The following is a 23,558-nucleotide window of genomic DNA, read 5'->3' as shown; positions in this document are numbered from 1 at the left end:
CCTGCATTCGGAAGCCAACTAAATCTCACCTGGGTGTGTAGGAAGAAAACTACGGCTGTGTGGATTCCAAAAAGCTGCACTCTGATTTTATTTTTGGCAGAGAGAAAACATTTATATAACTCAGATGACTTTCTTTCTTTAATTAGGAACTTGAACATCAGAGAGGAGCCCTTATGAATGAAATCCAAGCTGCAAAAAACTCTTGGTTTAGCAAAACCCTGAACTCTATCAAAACGGCCACAGGCACGCAGCCGCTGCAGCCGCCACAGGCCACCCAGCCCCCCAAGGAGAGCACATAGTTCCAGCCTCACCCAAGCACAGGAGCACAACGATCAAAGCGACGGAAAACCAGGAAGAGTCCTGGTGTCCCTTTGAAAGGAAGGGAAGGAGGCCAGAAAGCAAGCCAGGATCTTTCAGTAGCTCTCAATCTTTCTCGTATGACGCTTTTCAAAGGGATGTTATTTAAACTAACCTGATTTATGTTGAATACCTGTGTTTGTGCTTCATGGAAGGCCGTGTTCCGATCCGTCATAGTATTATTACACATTATTTTATATGCCTGATGTCTGGTTGGAAACAAGTAATTCAGAGCTAAATGCTTTTTATTTAGAACTAATTATTCATAATTATTTTTATCTTACATGAAAATGGAGATGTGTTTTATTCCAAGGTTGAATTGACAGGAAGATATTTGTCACAGCAAAAAAAAAAAAAAAAAGATTGAAACCTAAACCTCATAACTTTTCAGGACTTCTTCAGATAAAGCACACTGTGGGGCCAGCCACGACCAGTCAGGTTTCCTCCTGAAAGTGATTCCCTGGACAGCGATAATCCTATCCGAAGGAAAGAACAGATCTGGGGTTGGACAGTTCCCAAAGAGAATTAGTTTATTTTTATTTCCTGTGGGGTACATCTGGAAATTAAGTGCCAAGAACCATGGAATAAGATAGGCTATTGAGAACACACACTAGATAAAAAAGAACTGAAGTTTTCATAAATGCAGGATAAAATAAATCACTTTGGTCCTGGTCTTCTAACAGGTCCTTTGCAGAATCCCGCAGGAGAACCGCAAGCTCCTAGGCAAGAATACAGTTGCGCCTTCTGGGAAATGTGAAGTCGGAAGTGGGTATTACGAGTTTCATCTTTAGGAGACCTTTACCAGAGAAGCCTGAAAAGGCCCAGAACAGTTACTGTGCTTAGAATGGAGTGTAGAACCAGGGACAGAGTATTTGTTTAATGTTGACATATACTTTGCGAAGGAAACACTAATATACTGTAACGTTGTTAAAGTTATGAAATGGGAAATAAAGGTCAGCTTCATATCACCTTAATACTAGGCCCCTTTTTCTGAGTTCTGTAGCTTCCTAAAAATGTGCCCTTGGTACCCCTAGATGAAGAGATGCAAATGCATTTGTAACATTTTCGATTGCATATAAAACCTTTATAGAAATACTTATCTCATGGAAAGGCAAATCTATTGTGTGAAAGTTGATGGAAATATTTTTTTCAATTATATTTAACATGTCTTTATAAATAGTCTTTGCAAGAAATCCTTTGGTAAGGGAAAAACCAATTTTCCCATTTTTTAAGCTGTTTTGGAGGCCTTCGGTCCTTTTACATCAACCAAACTACTGTCGTCTGTGTACAGTAACATTTATTGATGCTCATCCTTGGCTTCACTGTTGAAAATATTCTTTGCAGAGGATCTTAAACCCTGTAGTGGCAGAGTGACTCTCATCTGTGCCATATGTTGCAGTTAAAAGTAACACACTCCTGGAAGTAAAAATCATGTAAGAGCCATCTCAAGTCCAGGACCATGCACTACAAGTTGCTCATGGTGGATCCTCTCCTCTAAAATAATCATTAAGCTCTAAAAAATGAAGTTCCCCTCATCGGTAAGTGTTCTTCTATCAGCTATAGCCTATAAAATTGATGTGGTTGTTTGCTATCCTTCATTACACTCATCAAATAATAGTTTTCTTACAGAATTCTTTTTTTTTGTCCTGACATCTTTCATCATAGTTTTCATTTCCTTTCACCCCAAAGGAAAATAACTCAGCATTCTGAGTATCTTTGTTGACTTTAACATTCCATTTGTGGTGGTTTAGAAAAGTTAATATTTTTTTTGTAAAATATAGTGGCTAGAAAGTTGCATCTTGGTACTTGTTTTTGTAAATCATTTAGTAAAATTTGTTAGCTTTCCTGGTACTTTCTGCTTTGATCCCAAGAAGCCTTGTACAAGTTGCCTTATCAGATGGCTAGCTAAATTAAGGATGTTCTTTTGTGTTTTGTGAATCTCATAATTCTACTGTACAGAGCTCTTTTTACATTTCACAGAATGCCTAAATTGCATAATTTTCCTTAAATGGTAGTTGAGAGAGAACTAGCTCTAGGTTCAGTTCTTACCTGTAGACCTGGCTCAGTTTTATAGCCCCTAACATTTGTTTCTTTAAACAAGATCACCAGGTACAAACATTGTAAACATTTAATCAGTTGCATTTTAACTCTTTTAACAGATTATGATGGCCATCTATAGATTTTTTTTCCTCCTCCAGTTCCACGTCATACTTGGGTATTTGTATTAATATCATAGTCTGAACTGTTCCTCACTACAATGCCTTTGGGTGAGTAGCAATGGCAAATACAGAAAGAAAGAAAATTCAAAAGTTGGCATATGATATTATTCATACAGTGTTACAATAGCACTATCCTAGACCACATGCCTTTCACCATATAGTTTAAAAACTCATGCATTCCAGCATTAAGTATCTGCCAATGGTACCCCACTCCAGTACTCTTGCCTGGAAAATCCCATGGATGGAGGAGCCTGGTAGACTGTTGTCCGTGGGGTCGCTAAGAGTCGGACACGACTGAGCGACTTCACTTTCACTTTTCACTTTCATGCACTGGAGAAGGAAATGGCAACCCACTCCAGTGTTCTTGCCTGGAGAATCCCAGGGACGGGGGAGCCTGGTGGGCTACCGTCTATGGGGTCGCACAGAGTTGGACACGACTGGAACGACTTAGCAGTTTTAATTTATCTTAACTTGAAGTAATATTTGAGAATTCATACTCTTCTTTTGATTTTAGAAAGAGGTTGACCAGCTCAAATATCCAGGAAAATTTCAAATATTTTAGAGTGTTTTTCATCTTTTCCTTGGATACATTGTATAAAACATTCCTCCAAAAATCCAACATTTGCAGCATTCTGAAAAGTGAAGAGTTCTCCTTTCATTAAATTCTTCAATATGAGAGAATGAAGTTCAATTTGATAATTCAGTCATTAGCTTTTATATCTTGAGAATCTTAACACATTCCTTAGAGCTGAAAGAAACCAAGTTGAATTTTGCAGTGCATATGTTTTCTAGCTTCCCACATCCTGAGCCATGGCACAATTTGGTTATATTTAGTTACATATAATTTAATGCAAAGAAATTCTCAGTTACTGTATATGAGTGCCTATCAGAAACACTAAATAGGAATGTCACATAGGCCTATGGCCTATCTTTCCATGCAACCAATAATTCTCTTTCCCACTCCCAGTTATTAAGTTCGTGGTTTGTTCTTCATTGGCTTTCTTAAATTTCCATAATAAAGTAGAAAAGTAATCTTTGTACTGATGTTGGGATATTTAATAGTATGTATCTGGTTTTGTTATTTTCAAAACTTTCATCCTCTTATACTATGTATTAATATTTATATTTCTCAAACCCTTACTCCATTTTCCTAAAATACTTTCCAGTTGATAACTAGTGGCTTCATTTCCTAGCTGAAGTGAGAGAAACAAGAGAATACACAATTTAGGGCACAAGAGATGAAAGATCCTTAAAGGAACGGATTCATTTCTGAGGATAAGAATCACATATGTAACTAATGTAAGGGATTGAATTTTCTTTTTCTTTACTTGAGATCAGTCTACTAATTATTCTGGTAAGGTGGTTGTCCAATTTCATGATCGTATTAGGGAAAAAGAAGCTTTTAAAAAGTGAAATATTTTATCTTTCTGGCACAGAACACTTTTAATTACTTAGTAAGATGATTCTGTTGTATAACTTACTCTTAAAAAAAATTCTTCTTCTCTTGCTTCAAGTATAGGTAAACGAGAGCATGAACTATTGTTTGATTTGAATGCTGTGAGATTTGTGTGTGTGATTGGTGATTGGTTTAATTTTATATGGCTTATCCCTGCCTCTTTGGTATACCCTGGTACCATTCAACTGAATATGCACATGGTGATCAGATACAGAAGGCCAGACCCAACTCGGTGGCCTGTGTTTCCTACTACCAGATACAAAACTCTTGCCCTCTAGTTGCCATGCTGATGGTCACATTGAACTGGAACTGCTCCAGAACATCTTCCTGTCACATAGTGGCTTCCGTGTAACACAGGCAGAGCCCTTAGGGATTTTCTTATCTTTCCAGAACTACCAAAATGAAAACTTGCATGTGAGCTGCACCTCGATAGGAGAGGATCATCTTGAGTTGTACGGAGAAAAGTGGATGTTTATGAATAGCTTAGTGACTATAGTCAGCTGGCAGACATTCCTGTCTTAGCTTCCATCTAAAACACTACATGTCAAGCTTATCTACAGGTGTGTTTGCTCCCTGCTATAAAAACATCTTCATCAACGTGTCCCACTCTCCCTGCCTCCACCCCTGGTTTTTCGTTAGTGGTATTCTGGAAACTTTAAAAAAAAAAGAATCATTGAGTAGAAAATGAATATTTTAAGTTACTTTCCTTTTTCATTGGCAATAAATTAACAAGTAAAACCTTTTCTGTTGAAATGTAACTTTTAATAACTATATATTATATATGGAATAAAATATAGGAAACTGAATGATAAGGACATAAATTTGTCAAGACTCTGGTGTCATGAAAGCACAAGAATAAAGCCTGGAATTGGTCCCAGAATCCAAGATCGTAATAGCCTTTGCATCAGTTTCTCTGTTTTTGGTATTCTGCATAATGTATGGATCCTTAGTTCAAATAAGAAAGTTTCTCAGTCAGCCTCACTTCCTTTCTTTCAACTCCTACCCTTCCCTTGCTGAGGAAGTAGCAGAAATTCTATGCCATCTGTTTTTACGAATTCTATGATTTTGCCCATGGCTTCTCCAGTGAAAACAGGTTCCAGAATAAAAGAGTTGATTAGCTCAAACAGTGCTAATTGACTACGAAAGAAATCAGTGAGCAGCCTCTCTCCTCTATCAACACTGACCAATTAGATGTTTCCATTATTCCATGTATTATGTATAGTACACTCTATAAATGTAAATGTAATGCTTGTTAAGAAAAGTGCAATTTATTGTACATTGTCCCAACAAACAAATGTTTACTTTTATAATTGTTATGAACTTGAATTGGATTAATATCTTGTTTTCATGTGTGAATGAGGCCTTGTGAAATAAACAAATGCAACTGAAAAGGTAGCAAGGTGACTGTTTTTGTGAGCCAGTGATGTTCTCAATGCTTTGTGTTGCCCCTTTGGCCCCAATAAGCAGTAATAAACATTTGTTCTAAAATCCATCTATGTCTTTTTTATTTTTTTTCTAGTTGACTTTATTCTGAATCATCTGAACCCGGCATTGGTGAAACGCTTCTTATCTGATACTAGTCACTATAGCAAGGAGAAATAAATAGGAGTTTGCCTTGCAAAATGATATCCTGTACAGCAGGCACAGCCAAGTGCCCTGTATGCCTCTCTATAGAGATTCCTTGGTTGCGAGTAACAAACTCTCTCAAGCTAGCCTAATAATAATAAGGTAGTTAATTAAAAGGGAAAAAGTATATTTAGCTCATACCACCAAAGGCCAAACTGTTGGGCCTGAAGAGGCACAGGGACAAGGGGCTGGAATGCCATCAGGAATGTGAGCAATTGTTCTCATAATCACTCTTCCGCTTGTCTTGACAGGTGATGCTTATCTGCTGCTGCTGTCTCTGAAAAGAGGCACCCCCTGCTTCAAAGTGTGTAACCTCCAAGTTTATATGCCCCGTCTTCAAGTGACTGGCAGAGATGGACTGGCATCTCAGTGTCCCAATTCAAAATCTTGCAACAATCTCATTGGCTAATATTGGATTGGGTGGCTGCTGCTTGTCTTTCAGAGTACAACCCAATGGGTGATATCATGTAATTCAGGCAGAACTTTGAAAAAATCCTGAAGGCTCTCCTGAAATGGTTGCAGGGTACAGAGAATTGTGATTTGCACTGGGTTCTAATTTGCATTTTGTTTTGGGTGTCCCTGGAGCCAAATGAAAGCCAGATTAGTCAGCTTCTCTTAGAATTCAGCATGTATTAAAAAAATATTAATCAAAGATTGTAAAATTAGTTTGTGCCCCGAACCGAGACTACAGACATCTTTTGTTTGGCCCATGTAGCAATTAAAACAATGAGAAATTTTACATAAAAAGTAAAACCGTCAAACTATCCAGAAAATATCCACTGAACTTCGCAGTTACAAGGTCATGAATGGTCCTGTCATGAAAAGTAAGTGGAACTCGCTGTTCATTATTGAGTAAAGGTCCTACTCTTTGTGAAGTTACCTGTTAACCTGTAGGTTTTGTGCAGGAGGGACGCAAATCCCATTTTCTTTCCAGTGGAGTATATGACTCCAAAAGTTAGATATAATTTTACTACTCTGTAGGACAGTAAGTAGTTTGTGTCTAACTTTGCAACCTTACACTAATATTCCATTGTTAAATTGTCTATAAATACTTAGTGGTGCAAATGTACTTTTTGACAGTTTTTACAAGATACTGGTTCCCTCACTGGTTTATGCAATGAGTTGTATAAAATATTTGTTAACATTCATTTTTTACTTGCATGAGAATCAATTTCACCTTTTTGAAATTATGCTTTTAACAAAACTTTTGAGTGCTGTCAAAGGGACACTCAGAGCAACATCTTTTAAGATTTTTTTGATGTGGACCATTTTTAAAGTCTTGATTGAATCTGTTACAATACTGCTTGTGTTTTATGTTTTGTGTTTTTTGGCTGTGAGGCCTGGGATCTTATCCACCCCTACCAGGGACTGAACCTGCACCCCTTGCATTGGAAGGCAAAGTCTTAACTGCTGTACCACTAGGGAAGTCCAGAATAAAATCTTCTGAAAGTTTACTTGCAAAGAAAGTTTGTGAGGAAGTTCAGGCTTTAGAAGAACAAGCTTGCCAAATAGAAATTACAAGAATTTATGGAAAGAAACAACACAATTTCCAAGGATAGAGTCTATAATTAGTTTGTTCATGGTTCTCACACTACTATCCATATTTTAAGACATCAGCATTGCAAGAATCACAGACAAAGCATTTGATTTTAGGGAGTCTACTTTTAGAGGAAAGGCTCAGGTTCCCGAGTTTCATTTATTTGAGAGACTAGAACTAGACACCGTGACCCTGATGTGTGTGTCGTCGATGATGGCCTGCCTTTATCTCAGGATACAACGTTCTTCACTTTTTTCCCCTTGATTTGGGATCTGATGTACCCAATTACTCCTGATGGCAGCAGTGCAAGGAGTCAGTTTGCTTCTACATGATACATGGAAGGACAATTATAGGATACAACTGGAGAGAAGCAGCACTGAATTTCTGTTGACTCTTAAAAATGGGAAATTCTAAGGTGTTTTTAAGCCCTGGCAGAAAAGGAAAAGAGAAAAAGCTATGTGATGATCTGGAGGAAAACCATTCCAGACTGAAAGCAAGCACAGAGCACAGACCTGGAAGTGAGAACAAACTCGGTGGATTCAAGAGTAACAAAAATGCCAGTGTTTTTAATCAAGGAGAGGGGACCTGGTGAGAGATGAGTTCCGAGAGACAAAGGAACTCAAAAGTGAGATTTAAGATCATGTAGAACAGTCTAGGTTGTGTAAGGAGTTTGGACTTTATTCCTTTGAAAAGATTACCTTGGCTACTCTGGAAAACTAACTGTAAAGGCACAGTAGGTAAGCAGAGAAACCAGCTAAGAGGCTAACAGTCCAGACAAAATACGCCTCGGCCTTGGGTGGTAGTAGTGGAGGTTGTGGGAAGTGGTTTTATTCTCAACATACTTCAAAGATAAAGCCACCAAGACTTGGCAGAGGATGGGATGTAGGACTGAACTTGGAGACTCCAGCATGACTCCTCTGCCTGAGCCACAAAGAGAATGAGGTGACCATTCACAGAGCTGCAGAGTAACTGGAAAAGCTGATCTGGGGCGTGTGAGGGTGAGAAATCCGGACGGTTTGTTGTTGTTGTTTTGTTTTTCAAACAAGCTGAATTTGATGTGCTTATCGGACTTCAAGCAGAGGCAGAGCCTGGAGCTCAGAGGAGTGGTGGAACTGAGCAGAGATTTCCAAGTCACTGGTAACTGGTGGTATTTAAAACTGACCTTGGGCTATCTGGTGGGAGAATTTGCCCCAGGTGCATAATCGAGCAAATTTAAAAATCACTAGTAAGTGAAGTCGCTCAGTCGTGTCCCACTCTTTGCGACCCCGTGGACTGTAGCCTACCAGGCTTCTCCGTCCATGGGATTCTCCAGGAATACTGGAGTGGGTTACCATTTCCTTCTCCAGGGGATCTTCCCGACACAGGCTTCGAACCTGGGTCTCCCACATTGGAGGCAGACGCTTTAACCTCTGAGCCACCAGGGAAGATTTAAAAATCACTGGGTTAGGTCAATTTCGCACACAGTGAATTGGGATATTTATTCCTATTTAATTAAGTACCTAAAGAATTCCAGGTTTCCAGTTAGACTTTTTTGTTTTCGCTGTGCTGCAGGGCTTGTGGGATCTTAGTTCCCCGACCAGGGATTGAACCCAGGCCTCAGCAATTAAAGACAAGTCCTAACTATTAGGCAAGGAGATCCAACCAGTCACTTCTGAAGATCAGTCCTGGGTGTTCATGGGAAGGACTGATGCTAAAGCTGAAACCCCAATACTTTGGCCACCTCATGCGAAGAGTTGACTCACTGGAAAAGCCCCTGATGCTGGGAGGGATTGGGGGCAGGAGGAGAAGAGGACGACAGAGGATGAGATGGCTGGATGGCATCACCGACTTGATGGAATGAACTGAGTGAACTCTGGGAGTTGGTGATGGACAGGGAGGCCCAGCGTGCTGCAATTCATGGGGTCACAAAGAGTCGGACACGACTGAGCGACTGAACTGAACTACTGGGCATTAGGGAATTCCCTAGACGCATTAAAAAAAAAAAAAAAACCCCACAGATCTTAGGAGTTAGTTCTATGAATTCTGACAATGGCATTGTAGCAGTGTACCATTTCTATCATCCAGGGAAAATTCCCTCCTTGGCCTACTTAAATATTGCTTTTAGTTAAATATATTGCTTCCCTAGTGGATCAAACAGTAAAAAATCTGCCTGCAATGCAAGAGATCCTGAGGTTCCATCCCTGGATCGGGAAGATCCCTCGGAGAAGAGAATAGCAATCTATTCCAGTATTCTCGCATGGAGGATTCCACGGTCAGGGGAGCCTGGCGGACTACAGCTCACTAGAACATACAAAAGAAAACCCAATTTACAGTTCAATGAAATTTCTACCAAGTGAACACATTTGTAACCAGCATCCACAGCAAGAAAACAAAATACTGTTTGAACCGCAAAAGCCCCCTCGTGGTTCCTTTCTGTCATTGTCTCTCCCGCTTAAGGAAAGACTAATCCGATTTTTAATGTCTCGCAGTTTTAGACTTCGTTTAAAGGGAACCAAACGATAGGACTTCCTCCTGGCTTCTTTGCCTTTAACATCAGGTTTGAAATTCGTGCACGTTGTGCATACCTGTAATTTGTTTTTGTACTACCTTTCACATTCTTGACCATGACAATGGGGCGCCTGCTTTTTATACTCCTTTTCCTCCTTTGACTTGCTGATTCTAATCTCTACCTCGGACATTATAAAGCTGAATGCGGGCTATTTGACTTCTCGGGGGTTGTTATGTTTTCGACGGGCTGCCAAAAGGTAAAATAATCTGAAGAGGGTTTCTTAAGGGTCTTAGGAAGCGAGATAACGGGAGCTAGAACAGGAGCAGAACGCATCCCCAGGAAAGCTTGGCTCACATTTTCTACGGTCGATGTTGTTCAGTCGCTAAGTCGGTATCTATGGTCTACAGGCTCACTAAAACCGACTTCAAACCTGGGTGACAACTAGATTCGCAGAATGGTCGGCGAGGGCTCCACGGCAGTGCTTCCGCGGTGTACAGAGGGAAGGGGAAAAAAAGAGAGATAATGGCTCAGTCACGTCCGACTCTTTGCAACCCCATGAACATAGCCCGTCAAGCTCCTCCAGGCAAGAATACTGGAGTGGGTCGCGGGACCGGAGATACCCATGTATTACTACGCTTACACCCCAAACCGCGACGCAGGTCCGGGTCACGTGCAACCCCTCCTCCTCTTCTGGTCCGTAGTGACGTCACCACGTCGTACACGCTAAATCGTGACGTTTCCAGGTGCCGCTGTATTACTTGCCCCGCCGCGCCAATGGATCCGGTCACGTGGCCAATGCAACTCCACCTCCTCTCGCGGCCCGTGATGACGTAACCACGTTGTACACGCTAAGTCGTGACGTCTCCAAAGCGCCAGAACCTAGTGAAAATTATTCTCTTCAGGACTCTGCAGTTAACGTTCTCCTTCCTTCTCACGTTAACATAAATAGGTTTCCTTTTCCCCCCTTTTTTTCTGGCCTCGTAGAAGTTCATGAATTAGTCTTACACAAGATGGCCGCCTTGATGGCCCTGGGACCTACAGCGCACGGAAACAAACCTACTCTGTCATTAACTTCCGGTTTGGACCCCGAAGATTTCCGGGGTTGGGTTACGGTTATTACCATACGGAAGGCAGCAGTTCCGAGCTGCGACTGCGCGGGCGGGACAAACGGGGTCAAAGTATACTCCGTAGAGTTTCCCGGGCTGGGAGGTGGAGGCGTCACTCTTCTCGAACTGCCGGTGTGATCGCGAGAATTGAGTGTTGCTAAGAGACGAGATGGGTGGGGCGGGGCCAGGAGAGGCGAGGCGGAGCCGAGCCCGGTAGGCGGTGCTTGAGGCTAGCTGGGCGGTGGCGAAGGACTCGCGAAGGTTCCAGAGGCGCCGCGTGCGGGAGGCGGGCCGAGATTTCGCGCAGGGTCAGGTGTGCTCGCCGGCTGCGTCCGCCGCTACTCGTGCCGGTGTTGTCTGCGCTCGCGTTGAGAGCGCTCGGGGTAGCGTTTCCCGTTCTCCGTCCTACGCTGCTGCAGCCCGGGCGTTGCCAGACGCAGCCCGATCATGTCTTCAGCTTTGGAAGAGGTAAGGAGTTCGGCCCCATTTTCCTCGCTCGGCCTTGCTGGAGCTTTCCGCTCCGTCTCTCGTCCGTTTCTCGTGCCGAGCTGCCCTTCTGCCGCCGGCGGCACCTGCCAGTCGGCCCGCCCGCCTGCGTCCTCGGGTTCCCGCCCTTCCCGCCTGGCCTCCCACCCGCCCAACTGCAGCGGCCTCGGTGCCTACCCGGCCGCTGCGGGCCTCGGGGCCTTCACTTCGCCCGGAAAAGTTGCTTTGCGACGCCTCCCCGGCTCGGTGTGGGTGAGCGGGAGATGTGTTGTGGTTCCCGGTGGCAGGTAGGTGCGGTGGTGGACCTGGGGGCTGGTCACCTTCACGTTATTATATTCAGGCTCCTCCGCCTGCGTTACACTAGCCTGAAGCTTCGTTAAATTACAGCTGATTGCAAAAACTGTTGTTCCGTGGTAGAGGGCGGTTGGAAATGGGAAATTTTAGGTCCTAGCACTTAAATCTCTTAGTCATGTTTTCTCTGCACAGACTTTGGACAAGTTATGGTGCTTCTGTGGGCCACAGTAGTATCCATTTCATAGAGTCGTAAAGACCAAGAGTTCTAAATGTTCAGAACAGTGCTTGGCAAAACAGCAATCTGCTATAGGCGTTTTCAAAAATGAATAAATTGGAAAGTTAGTTGTAACTTAGTGGTAAATAGCTTTTTCTCTTTTAAGCCCTGTAAACTGAACAAAGGCAGCATTTTTGGAGACTACGCAGTTACAGAACGGGAATCATAAACTTGCTTTGCTCTTTTTCTGACTTAAGATGTCAATACTGTTATTCACAGTAAAGTGTTGAGTATCCACTGACTAGATTTGTTCTTTGGAAATCTTCTGGTTAATATGAGCAAGACTGGGAAATCTCACAGTTGACTTTGGTGATTCTGAAATTTTGCTTTAAATGAAGAAAACGCGCATGTGTGTGTTATTGTAGGTAACTTGCTACAAGTTTGTTATGTGTTAAATACAGGCCTGGTGGTACCATGTGCCCTGAGGAAAGAGTCTCTGAAGTGGCTTTTTTGTTTTTCAGTCGGTCAGTCGTGTCCGACTCTTTGCGACCCCATGGACTGCAGCATGCCAGACTTCCCTGTCCATCACCACCTCCTGGAGCTTGCTCAGATTTATGTCCATCGAGTCGGTGATGCCATCCAACGATCTTGTCTTCTGTTGTACCCTTTTCCTTACCCTCAGTCTTTCCCCAGCATCAGGGTCTTTTCCAATGAGTCAGTTCTTCATATCAGGTGGCCAAAGTATTGGAGCTTCAGCATCAGTCCTTCCAATGAATATTCAGGATTGATTTTCTTTAGGATTGACTGGTTGATCTTGCAGTCCAAGGGACTCTGAAGATTCTTCTCCAACACCACCATTGGAAAGCAACAGTTCTTCAGTGCTCAGCCTTCTTTATGGTCCATAAAGAAGTGGCTTTACAGTCCTACGTATGGATAGTTCAGTATTAGTCATCTTCAAAGTAGGGAGCTTTCTAATCACAGTGTATACATTTAGGGACAGTTTGGATTTTTGGTTTTGAGATAAAATCCACAGGCTTTAGCCATTCTCAGGTATGCGGTGCAGTGCCTTTCAGTATGTCCACAGCGTTGTGCAGTCAGCAGCACTGTATAATTTTTCAGCCCTCAGAGAAATCTGTCAAGCAGCCATTAAGCAGTCACTTCCCATTACTCCTCCTGCCAGCACCCACCAGTTTAGTTGTGTCTCTATGGATTTGCCTATTCTGAGCATTTCATAAAAGTGGAATGTTACAATATATGACCGTTTGCTTTTTGGCTTCTATAATGTTTACACTTTCATTCCTTGGTGAAGCATGTATTTCTTTATATGGCTGAATAGTATTCTTTTGTTTGGATATAGCACATTTTCTTTATTCATAAATTGATAGACACTTGGATGATTTTCACTCTTTGGGCGCCTAGAACAGTGTCACCCTGAATACTTGTGTACAGCTTTTTATGTGGATATATGGTTTTCAAATCTCTAGGTATATATCTGGGAGTGGAATTGTGGGGTCGCATAGTAACTAAGAAACTGCTGAACTCCTTTCCCAAGTGCACCATTTTACATTGCCACAAACAGTGTGTGGAGGTTTCAATTTCTGCACATCCTCAACAACACTTGTTGTTTGCTGGAGTTATCATCCTAGTGGATGTGAAGTGGATTTAATATGTTTGCTTAATGATGTGAAGCATCCTTTCCTGCGCTTGGTGGCCATTTGTATATCTTTGGAGAAATGTCTGCACGAGTCCTTTGCCTGTTTCGAGGCAGCTTCCTAGTGAAGAATTTGGAAATAAAAAACTATGAATAGGGATAAAAGGGAGATGTGATTTTGCATAAGGAAAACAAATGAATACCTAGACAAATTAGGTAAGAAATGCTGCATCTAAGGTAGGTGTACAGGAAAAGTCCCAAGGGATCAATTTTACTGGTCAGATCTCTGCAAATAACAGAGAACTGAGGAATACCTTAAACAGGCCTGCTGTAAGTTGCTTCAGACTTTAAATGGATATCTTACTTTTGTAGTGCTATAGAGTTAGACTGGATCTCTTGCATCATTCTGTTTCTTTATCTCCTAGAAAAAGGATTCCTACTTCAGTCAAGAAGTAAAACCTCTTGTTTAGACTATACATTTTCATTTGTTAAGTCCTTACTCTGAAAACAGAATATACTCATTGTGCATTTTAATTTTTTTGTCATCTTGTTACTACAACATGAATTTTTAAAACCATGGTAACAGAAAAGATTGATTTGAACTAAAAGGAACTTGGGACTGTGCTTAAAAGATGAGTTTGCAATTTTTGTCTTAGTAACATGAGTTTTGGGAGGTGGTGACAGAATTTGGACAAGAGAGTGGGCACAATTGGACTTTTTATACCAAGTTAGCAGTTACAGATAGGTAAAACAAGTGCATCTAAGTTAAATGAGATAAAAGACCTGGGGTAAAAGGCATTCATATGGAAAATGCAAAAAGTCTTTGCATTTTCTAAGACTCAAACACTTTTCAAGCTGTACTTCGGATATTATACCAAGTTATCAAGCATTTAAATATTTTTATATTGAACCTTACATGATCTCTGGCTATAATGTCAGTCTTCCTGTCAAATTGCTAGTATCAAGTGAGAATGTAAAGTCATTTTAACAAAAATGAATCCCTTGTTTATAAAGATCTCATCCATTTGCAGTAGGTTAGAAGATAAATGGGAAAACGTTTTTAAGCCCATTAATTTTTTTAACAGTGTCTTGGTCTCTCTCTAGAAAGAAATAGAAATAGACTTGGGTAGGCCATGTATTGGCATGAGAAGAAAGAACAGGTGGCATTTTCAGTGATCCAGGAGTGTGTTGGATTGTTTGCCCAGGTTTTCCCCCCTTCTGTGCAACCAAGTCCCAGACTTCTGATGGTAAAATTAACCAGGAGCTTTAGAATCAGACAACTTCTTAGAAGAAATGCGTCTTTTTTATCTTTTGCCTTAAAATAGTAAACTTTTTTATTTATACTGTTTGGGGTGGGAAGATCATTGAGGACCAATCATTGATGGAAAGTAGAGGATTGCCTCAGTCAACTAGCTGTACCATTTCACCATGCTTATCATGGTCTCATTTATTTTAATATTTAAAAAATTCCTAATATCTGATGACAGGAGCGCATGTTACAATGAAATCCATGAATCCCTTTTTGTTGAATTTATTCATCTTATCAGGAAATAATTATAAATCAAAACATATCTTGTAAATAAAATTTTGAAAACAAAGGCAGGTAGCAAACAGTCTACCAAACTGGAAAAATCTGGCTCAATTACCTATTGGTAATTCCAAGTTTTCCTTTTTAAAAGAAAGGGAGCTTGAGTTATTTACAATTCATAGGCTAGAGGAAAGAATCCTGCTAATGCTAAGTCACTTCAGTTGTGTCCAACTTTGCGCGACCCCATAGATGGCAGCCTACCAGGCACCCCCTAGTTGCTACCAATCCTAGAAAATTTAAGTGACCCTCTTATTCTTAGCTCTTAGTTCAGTAAGTTGAAATGTTCAATATGTACAATATCAGACTATCTTATTTATCGTATCTAATTTATCTTTTAACACAGCTCCAGAAAGATCTAGAAGAGGTGAAGGTGCTGCTGGAAAAAGCCACTAGGAAAAGAGTACGTGATGCCCTGACAGGTGAAAAATCCAAGATTGAGACAGAAATGAAGAATAAGATGCAGCAGAAATCACAGAGGAAAGCAGAACTTACAGAAAATGAGAAGCCAGCTGCTGTGGTCGCTCCTATTACAACAGGATATACAGTGAAAATCAGTAATTACGGTATGACTTGTCCCCCACATCACATCCAGCTCTTTCTGCCTCTGAGGAGGCCTGTTCTTCAGTAGTGACTAACAAAATCATTTTTCAAAAGTTTTGAGTGAGTGAGTTTGGTGATTTGAAATAGAGGGCCCGTCAGCTCTTATTTAATAAGATGTTTATTAAGAGATTAAAAAGGAACCTATTCTGAAATATATTCAGTATATGTGGACCCAGCTTTGTGTCTGAATGTGTTTATCAAAGAAAATTTGGAGAATAGAAAACATGAAGGAGAAAATAATAGTAATTCTACTACCCAGAGATACTCCAGTAATAACCATAATACTGTTTAGAATACAATATTTTATAAGAGATATATTGCATGTCCCAATAAAACACATGTACAGTTAATATTTTTAAACTGAAGTGGAAAAGTATTAATCAATACTTGTTTATTTTACCATAAAATTGTAAGCATTCAGTATTTCCAACTCATTGGTAATAGTGATATATTGATATATGTTAGCTTGCTATTTAAACTTTTTTCTTGTGTGTGTGTGTATACACTTTTTTTTAGATTTGCTGAATTTTCATGTATATATCTTTTTTACTGGAGTGTAGTTGCTTTACAATGCTGTATTAGTTTCTGTTGTACAGCAAAGTGAACTGGCTATGGGTATACTTAAGTCCCCTCTTTTTTGGATTTCCTTCCCATTTAGGTCACCACAGAGCACTGAATCGAGTTCCCTGTACTGTGTAGTCAGTTCTTACTACCTATCTGTTTTATACACAGTAGTGTATATATATAAGTCCCAATCCATCCCACCACCACCACCCCATTCCGCCTTGGTATCTGTGTTTGTTCTCTGTGTCAGTGTGTCTTATTTTTACTTTGCAGATAAGTTCACCTATACCGTTTTTCTCTTTCTGACTCACTTCACTCTGAGACAATCTCTGGGTCCATTCACATCTCTGCAAATGGCACAGTTTCGTTCCTTTTTATGCTGAGTAATATTCCATTGTGTGTATGTACCACCTCTTCATTCATTCCTCTAGATGATGTCTAGGTTCCTTCCGTGTCCTGGCTATTATAAATAGTGCATCAGTGAACACTGGGACGCATGTATCTTTTGAATTATGGTTTTCTCTGGGTATATGCCCAGAAGCGAGACTGCTGGATCGTATGGTAATTCTGAACCTCCAGACTGCTCTCCTCTGCGACTACACCAGTTTACATTCCCACCAACAGTGGAAGAGGGTTCCCTTTGCTCCATACCTTCTCCAGCATTTGTTGTTTGTAGATTTTTTGATGATGGCTAGTTTCATATATATGGACAGCTTTTTGTCTTCCTGTTTCTTATTTCACTTTGCCAAACAACCACCCATATTAACTGAGGAAGGGAATCCAGTTAAATTCAAAAAACATTTTTGAGCATCTAATATCTTGTATTGTACTTGGGCTTGTGAATACACAACAGTGAGCAAGACCCAGTCCCTACTCATGGTGTGGTTGGGACATAGACATACACCTGGTACCATAACAATGTCATAATACCATTTTTCCTCAGTTGACTGTAGACTTTATTTTGGAAGCAATACAGCTTGAAGTCTGAGTAATGAGCTCTCATGAAGGCAGGAATAATCTTTTTTCCTTTGTGCTCTCACTACCTAGCACATAGTAAGTACTTAATAAATACTTGCTTAACCAAATAAAGCTTTATAAAGTATTATGAGACTATAGCTGATAAAATAACTCTGCTGGAAGGTAAGAGTCAGGCAGAACTAGAAGAAACATCTCAGTTTAAAAGGTGCGTTCAGCAATGGTGAAGAAAAGAGAATTGTATGAGCAAAGGACATAAAGAGAGATATGAAGGTCATCATGTGTTCTGAGTATTGTCATAGCAAAAAAGTTTAAGTGCTGTGTTTAAGTGCTATGCTGCAGTACAGTAGGAAAAATGCTAAGTACTTTGTAGAAAACTGGCCTGAAGGTGGTAGGGTTATGGCATCTTAACTAGGAATCTAGGTTTGTCTTTCGGGAGAAACTGTTGTCGGTGGGGAAGATGGGTTGAATGGATGGGAACAAACTAAATGAAGTTCTCCAGAACCCTCTAGCACATTTTTTTTTTTAACACTACATTTCTATTCTACTGGACCAGGTAAGAAAACGTCATATATATAGTATACAATAAATACATAAAAATACATTTTGTTATGTAATATGCTTTTTGTATGATGTTTGTGTGTTTTCTGTAAACAATTCATCTAGGTTAGAGACTAAATAGTTTGATAATATATACTGAAATAACATTTTTTAGATATTAGGTTAGTCAAATTTGATGTATTTGGTTGAATGTGACTCTAAATTTATATTCTGCTTTATCAGGGAAAGGGATTGAGGAAGCTAGGATTGCATTTGTTGAACTGCTTAGAGAAGTGGATATGATTATGGAATTAGATAATTATCTGAATTTTTTTAATGAACTATATGCATTTGCTGTTCCAGAGATAGTATCAGGCTTTATTCCTGTTGTTTTCTGTTGTTATTGTTACCAGGATGGGACCAGTCAGATAAGTTTGTGAAAATCTACATTACCTTACCTGGAGTTCATCAAGTGCCTGCTGAGAGTGTGCAGGTGAATTTCACAGAGAGGTGAGTTCTCACAGTGGAGAAGATTGCTTTATGATGGGTCCTATGATGGGTCCTTTCCTTTGCAGTTTCTAAAATTCTGCTTGAGTATTAATCATCCTTTACATCTGCTTTAAAGGTTGAGTCTTCTGCTCTGAGATGGCCAAACGCACATCGTAAAATAGAACTGTGGCTTGTTTTCCACAGGAGCTGATTATCCCCTTTTATAGAACCAGAAAGATAACGTGCTCACTATTGTGTTGTAGGTCATTTGATCTTTTGGTAAAGAACCTAAATGGGAAGAGTTACTCCATGATTGTGAACAATCTCTTGAAACCCATCTCTGTGGAAGGCAGTTCAAAAAAGGTAAGTTTACGTTTTTGGTCATAATATTGTGAAATCTTATGAAATGAAGACGAACTGGAATTACCTTATTCTGCTGCTTGTTTCTTAAATAAAGTTTTCTTCGGACATACCCATGCTCACCTGTGTACGTGTTGTCTGTGGCTGCTTTTGTGCTACAACGGCAAGTTTAAGTAGCTGCAGCACACCATGTGGCCACAAAGCCTGAAATGGTAAATTTATCTAGTAGCTCTATAGAAAAAGTTTGCCAGCTCCTGCTTTAGAAAAGTAGATTATAAGAATAGTGCATTAGAATCAGGAGGGTATTGAACAAACAAAATAGTTAAGAATGAGACTTGGGTTTTAATGCCAGGTTTATCACTTATTGTGACCTTTGGCAGCTCACTTCATCATTTTGTACCTTAGTTTTCTCATTTGTACAATGGGAATAAAATTTGTTTCACAAAATTGAAACTAAGTATCTTTGAAAATATTTTTCACTGATTGATATCTCTCTTTTCTACCTAATTTAAATAAATGAAGTTTAATGCCTCTGGTATATAGATGCGCCACTGTGCTGTGTTTACGTAGTTATGAAGCAGCTGAAAGGAAACAGCAGAATATAGTTTAATGATTAGCTTATGAGTCCCTGCTCCTTTCTTTGTCCACTAATGGCATAGTTGAAGGTAGTACTCGTAGAACTCCTAGAGTCATAATGAATATTTGTTGAAAGGGTTGTATGTTCTTGCTCCTTTTGCATATTCACCTTCCAAACTCCTTAAGCAATACTGCCTGACATGACTTTCTGCATGACTGACTGCTCTTACCATATTATTCTGTCCTTCAGTCATCAAAATCCAGCATTCCTCCTCATTTTCAAATACACCAAAGTCATCCCTTCTTGGAGACTTTCTCCTTGCCATGTCAACTGCCTGGAAGGCCCTCTTTTGCTGGATCTTGGGCCACAGCTCAAATTTCACCTCAGAAAGGCTTTCCAAGTGAAGTTCCTTCCCTAGTCCCCATTAATATCCTCTTTAATCTCCCCCAGTGCCATTAATACCCTCTTTTGATAGCACCTAGTATTTGAAGGCATTCCAGTTTTACTTGTATATGATTTCATTTCTCCATGAGTCTTCAGACTCCAGCCTATTTATAAAACTATTACTAACAGCTAAACAAGTCCTGTACATAACAGTAACTCAAGTAATTGAGTAAATAATTATATTCTAAATATTCATGCTTATCACCATGTATTCTAAGTTGTACCTGTTTTCTACTTTTTTCCTAGGTCAAGACAGATACAGTTCTGATCTTATGTAGAAAGAAAGCAGAAAACACACGGTGGGACTACCTGACTCAGGTTGAAAAAGAATGCAAAGAGAAAGAGTGAGTCTATTTTCATTGATTTTGAGAATTATAATGTATTTTTACTAAGATTATAGATTTTCATTGACAATGGTCTGTTATTTGTATTATAGTCTATAATTTGACCACTTACCTTCTAATGTCCTCTGACTAACCAACCCAGTTATGTGTGCTTTCAGCTTGTCAGAGGGCACCAGAAGAGGGCGTGTGTCTAGCAGGTTGCTTCTTAAGGAGGTCTTTGTACTTGTGGTTGGTGGTTTTTGCCAGTTCTTAACCTGGGGCTGTGGTACTCAATACAGAGATTGCGTTTCAGTAGTTACAGTAGCCCAGATACCCATATACAATTTTTGAGTTCCACAAGTTTCTGCTATATAATTAGAATTTCACCATCACTGGTGGGCTTCCCTCCTAGCTTAGTCGGTAAAGAATCTGCCTGCAATGCAGGAGACCTGGGTTCAATTCCTGGGTCGGGAAGATCCCCTGGAGAAGGAAATGGCAATCCACTCCAGTATTCTTGCTTGGAAAATTCCATGGACAAAGGAGCCTGGCGGGCTACAGTCCATGGGGTCGCAAGAGTCAGACATGATTTAGCGACTAAACCACCACCACCATCACTGGTATAGAGTGAAAAAGAGAATATGTTTATCCTACTTAGTAATGGCTATTCTGAAAAAAGTGTTTATGCAGAGCTACTGCCATTCTTGGTCAAGCATTCCTCCGTCTCCTGCAGGGGTAATGTACTACAGTGAGTCAGTTAGCCATCCACATCTCCTACTCCCCCTTCTCATAGCCACTGGGCATTTGGGTTGTGGTTGGCTAAGGGTTAGGCATTATCTATGGAATTGATTTTAAATCTAGAATGGATCACCTGAATATAGGAACCTGTCTTACTGTTACTGTATCCCAAGAATCTGGCACTTAATGAGGTGAGTGGAAAAGTTAATGGGCCCAGTTTGCACAGATTGAACTAGAAGTGTGCTTTTATACCACCAATCCCAAGACTCTTGTATTTTAGTCTTAAGAGGAAAGCTTTTCTAATTAAAATATATATGCACTTCAGTATGTGCCTATGTGTTATAATGTATGTTTATTTTTCTCTCAATGAAATTTTCATAATACATGAGGAGACATGGTTTCAAAACATTAAAGCAGTTCAGAAAGGTAAATGATTAAAAAAAAAAAAAGTAAATGATTGATTACTTACCTTTCCTGCTAAAACTCACCTGAAATGCCAGGGTCCCAAGATAACAACCCCTTACTGTTTTTGATGACCATTCTTTGATGAGCTAAGTGTGGGTGTATATTGTCTTAGATAAATTCGTGCATGTTTTGATCCTTTCTTTTAGGATACTGTCTGGCTCTTATCTCATGTACTTCCAAAGCCTAATTTCTCTCTCCGTACTTAGTAATGATAAGGTATAAAATGTTACATATATATATTCCTCCACTATTTATTGTGTTTTTTTTTAATAGAAAGCCCTCCTATGACACTGAAACAGATCCTAGTGAGGGGTTAATGAATGTTCTAAAGAAAATCTATGAAGATGGAGATGATGATATGAAGCGAACCATTAATAAAGCCTGGGTGGAATCAAGAGAGAAGCAAGCCAAAGGAGATACAGACTTCTGAGACTTTAAAGTCTTTTTGGGAACTGTGATGTGGAAAAATGATGTTTCCAATAAGGAAATGTTGCTGAGCTGCACAAATAAATCTGACATATAACTACTTAAACAGCCTTCTTATAAGTAAAGGCAGTGAATTCTCCACTTCCTGCTGGAGGATTTATTTAAATAAAATACGCTTATTAAACACTTCCTCCATGGATGGTTTCTTTAGTAACCAGGTCATTTTATTCAAGAAGAGTAATGTTGTATTCTGGTGTGAAATGTAAAAAAGCAAATCTTGCCTAATGAAAATGCCACATTGTGTGTAATATTGTTCAGCTAAGGTAGAAAACAAAGTTCGTGCTTGCCTTTCAGTTCCTGACATCAGCTTCCCACCAGTGTAAGAATAAGTAAAAATAAAGCCTGAATTTTTACATAAAATGCAAATTTGTAGCTGTGTTTTAAGGTTGTTATAGAGGTTGATCGCTTTACTCCTACAGCTTAAGTAATGCATATAGCATGTATCACCATGGCCTAACACTCTAATCACATATTTTTCTCTAGGCTTATTTATGAATAAATTAGAACTAAATCTAAACATGACAAACACATTTGTATAGTACTAATAAGGAATCAGATAGATGGCTTATAAAAACAGTAACCCTAAAACAACAATAAATGCAAATCCATGTATTTTATGCTCAGTAAAGTTAGTAAAGCTATTCTGTCCAAGAGTATGTTAGAAATGTCAGGTTTTTAGGGGTAAAAGGTTGTTATTCCTCCTAAAATGATAACAGCAAGATGCACAACCCCCCACAATAACCAAAAACATTGAAAGAATTCCAAAATTATTAACAGTTTCTTAGAAAAAGGAATGTAAGTGACCTTTAATATACAAAAGTACCTTGTTCAGAAGAGAATTTTAAAAGTCTAAAGCAAACTGACTGTTACAGTATGGGGCAATACATATATGGTAATGGATTAAAAAGGTTCAGAAGCTTAAAGACTTGTATAGAGGAATATTTGGTAGTATTTACCAGAATTATATATGTATTTATCCTCTCACAATTCTACTAGGCTCTTGCCCAAAGATAACACTGGCAAAAATTTGGAGTGATACTGAGGTATACACAAGATTGGAGACACCGGAATGTCAATTCATAGGGGAATAGGTGAGTAAACTAGTACTTGGAAACATCTACACAGAAAGTACTGATAGTCACCAAAAAATGAAGATTGTTTCCATATATTGATATACAGTGATCAACCAGGATAGAGTAAGTGGAAAAGCAAAGTGCAGAACGTTGTTTCTGTTAAAACCTACCTTTTGTCGGCAAGGGTGAGAAATGTGAATACCTAATACATATTTCCCTGGTGGCTCAGAGGGTAAAGCGTCTGTCTACAATGTGGGAGACCCAGGTTCGATCCCTGGGTTGGGAAGATCCCCTGGAGAAGGAAATGGCAATCCACTCCAGGACTATTGCCTGGAAAACCCCATGGACAGAGGAGCCTGGTAGGCTCCAGCCCATGGGGTCGCAAAGAGTCGGACACAACTGAGCGACTTCACTAATACGTACATTGGAGAAGGCAATGGCACCCCACCCCAGTACTCTTGCCTGGAAAATTCCATGGACGGAGGAGCCTGGTAGGCTGCAGTCCATGCTAAGGGTCGGGGACACGACTGAGAGACTTCACTTTCATGCATTGGAGAAGGCAATGGCAACCCACTCCAGTGTTCTTACCTGGAGAACTCCAGGGACGGGGGAACCTGGTAGGCTGCCGTCTATGGGGTCACACAGAGTTGGACATGACTGAAGTGACTTAGCAGCTATATATATATATATGCATATAAATAGACTGGAAGAAAAAATTCAAAACTAATAAAAATGGCCACTGATAGGGAAAGAAAAGAGATGGGAGCAATCCTGTGACTAGACCTTTTTCCATTGTTGTGACCACCTAAAATTTAAGAATTTAAAAGCTAATAATCTGGGGACAGATCAAGATGGCAGAATAAAAGTATGTGGAACTCACCTCATAGAAATAGAGCAAAAATACA

General features: G+C 39.9%; 2 protein-coding genes across 6 annotated transcripts in view; both read left to right on the top strand.

Annotated features, from left to right (window-relative positions):
* Positions 1–5,524, top strand: part of RABGAP1L (RAB GTPase activating protein 1 like) — a 722,977-nt gene extending 717,453 nt beyond the window's left edge. For all 5 annotated transcript variants that reach the window (XM_040263944.1, XM_040263948.1, XM_040263950.1 and 2 more), the window contains one exon: positions 147–5,524. In XM_040263944.1, the coding sequence (XP_040119878.1) occupies positions 147–299 (153 nt within the window). In that variant the 3' untranslated portion in view covers positions 300–5,524. The remainder of the gene's footprint in view (positions 1–146) is intronic.
* A 5,299-nt stretch (positions 5,525–10,823) lies between these two features.
* LOC120880564 (calcyclin binding protein) lies at positions 10,824–21,946 on the top strand. Its single transcript, XM_040263972.1, has 6 exons — positions 10,824–11,257; positions 15,366–15,585; positions 18,115–18,211; positions 18,454–18,553; positions 19,818–19,915; positions 21,368–21,946. The coding sequence occupies exons 1-6, from the start codon at positions 11,237–11,239 to the stop codon at positions 21,522–21,524; spliced, it is 693 nt and encodes a 230-aa protein (XP_040119906.1). The 5' UTR covers positions 10,824–11,236; the 3' UTR covers positions 21,525–21,946.
* Positions 21,947–23,558: the final 1,612 nt, after the last annotated feature.

The sequence above is a fragment of the Oryx dammah genome, unplaced genomic scaffold (genome assembly GCF_014754425.2).
Source record: "Oryx dammah isolate SB20612 unplaced genomic scaffold, SCBI_Odam_1.1 HiC_scaffold_21, whole genome shotgun sequence".
NCBI lineage: Eukaryota > Metazoa > Chordata > Mammalia > Artiodactyla > Bovidae > Oryx > Oryx dammah.
Note: the sequence above shows the minus strand (reverse complement) of the source record. Positions and strands in the feature narration are given on the sequence as shown.

Coding starts and splice junctions, on each gene's coding strand:
- LOC120880564 (XM_040263972.1), top strand. CDS start 11,237: ATGTCTTCAGCTTTGGAAGAG. Junction 18,212..18,453: donor CAGGTGAATTTCACAGAGAG/GTGAGTTCTCAC, acceptor ATTGTGTTGTAG/GTCATTTGATCTTTTGGTAA. Junction 18,554..19,817: donor TGGAAGGCAGTTCAAAAAAG/GTAAGTTTACGT, acceptor CTTTTTTCCTAG/GTCAAGACAGATACAGTTCT.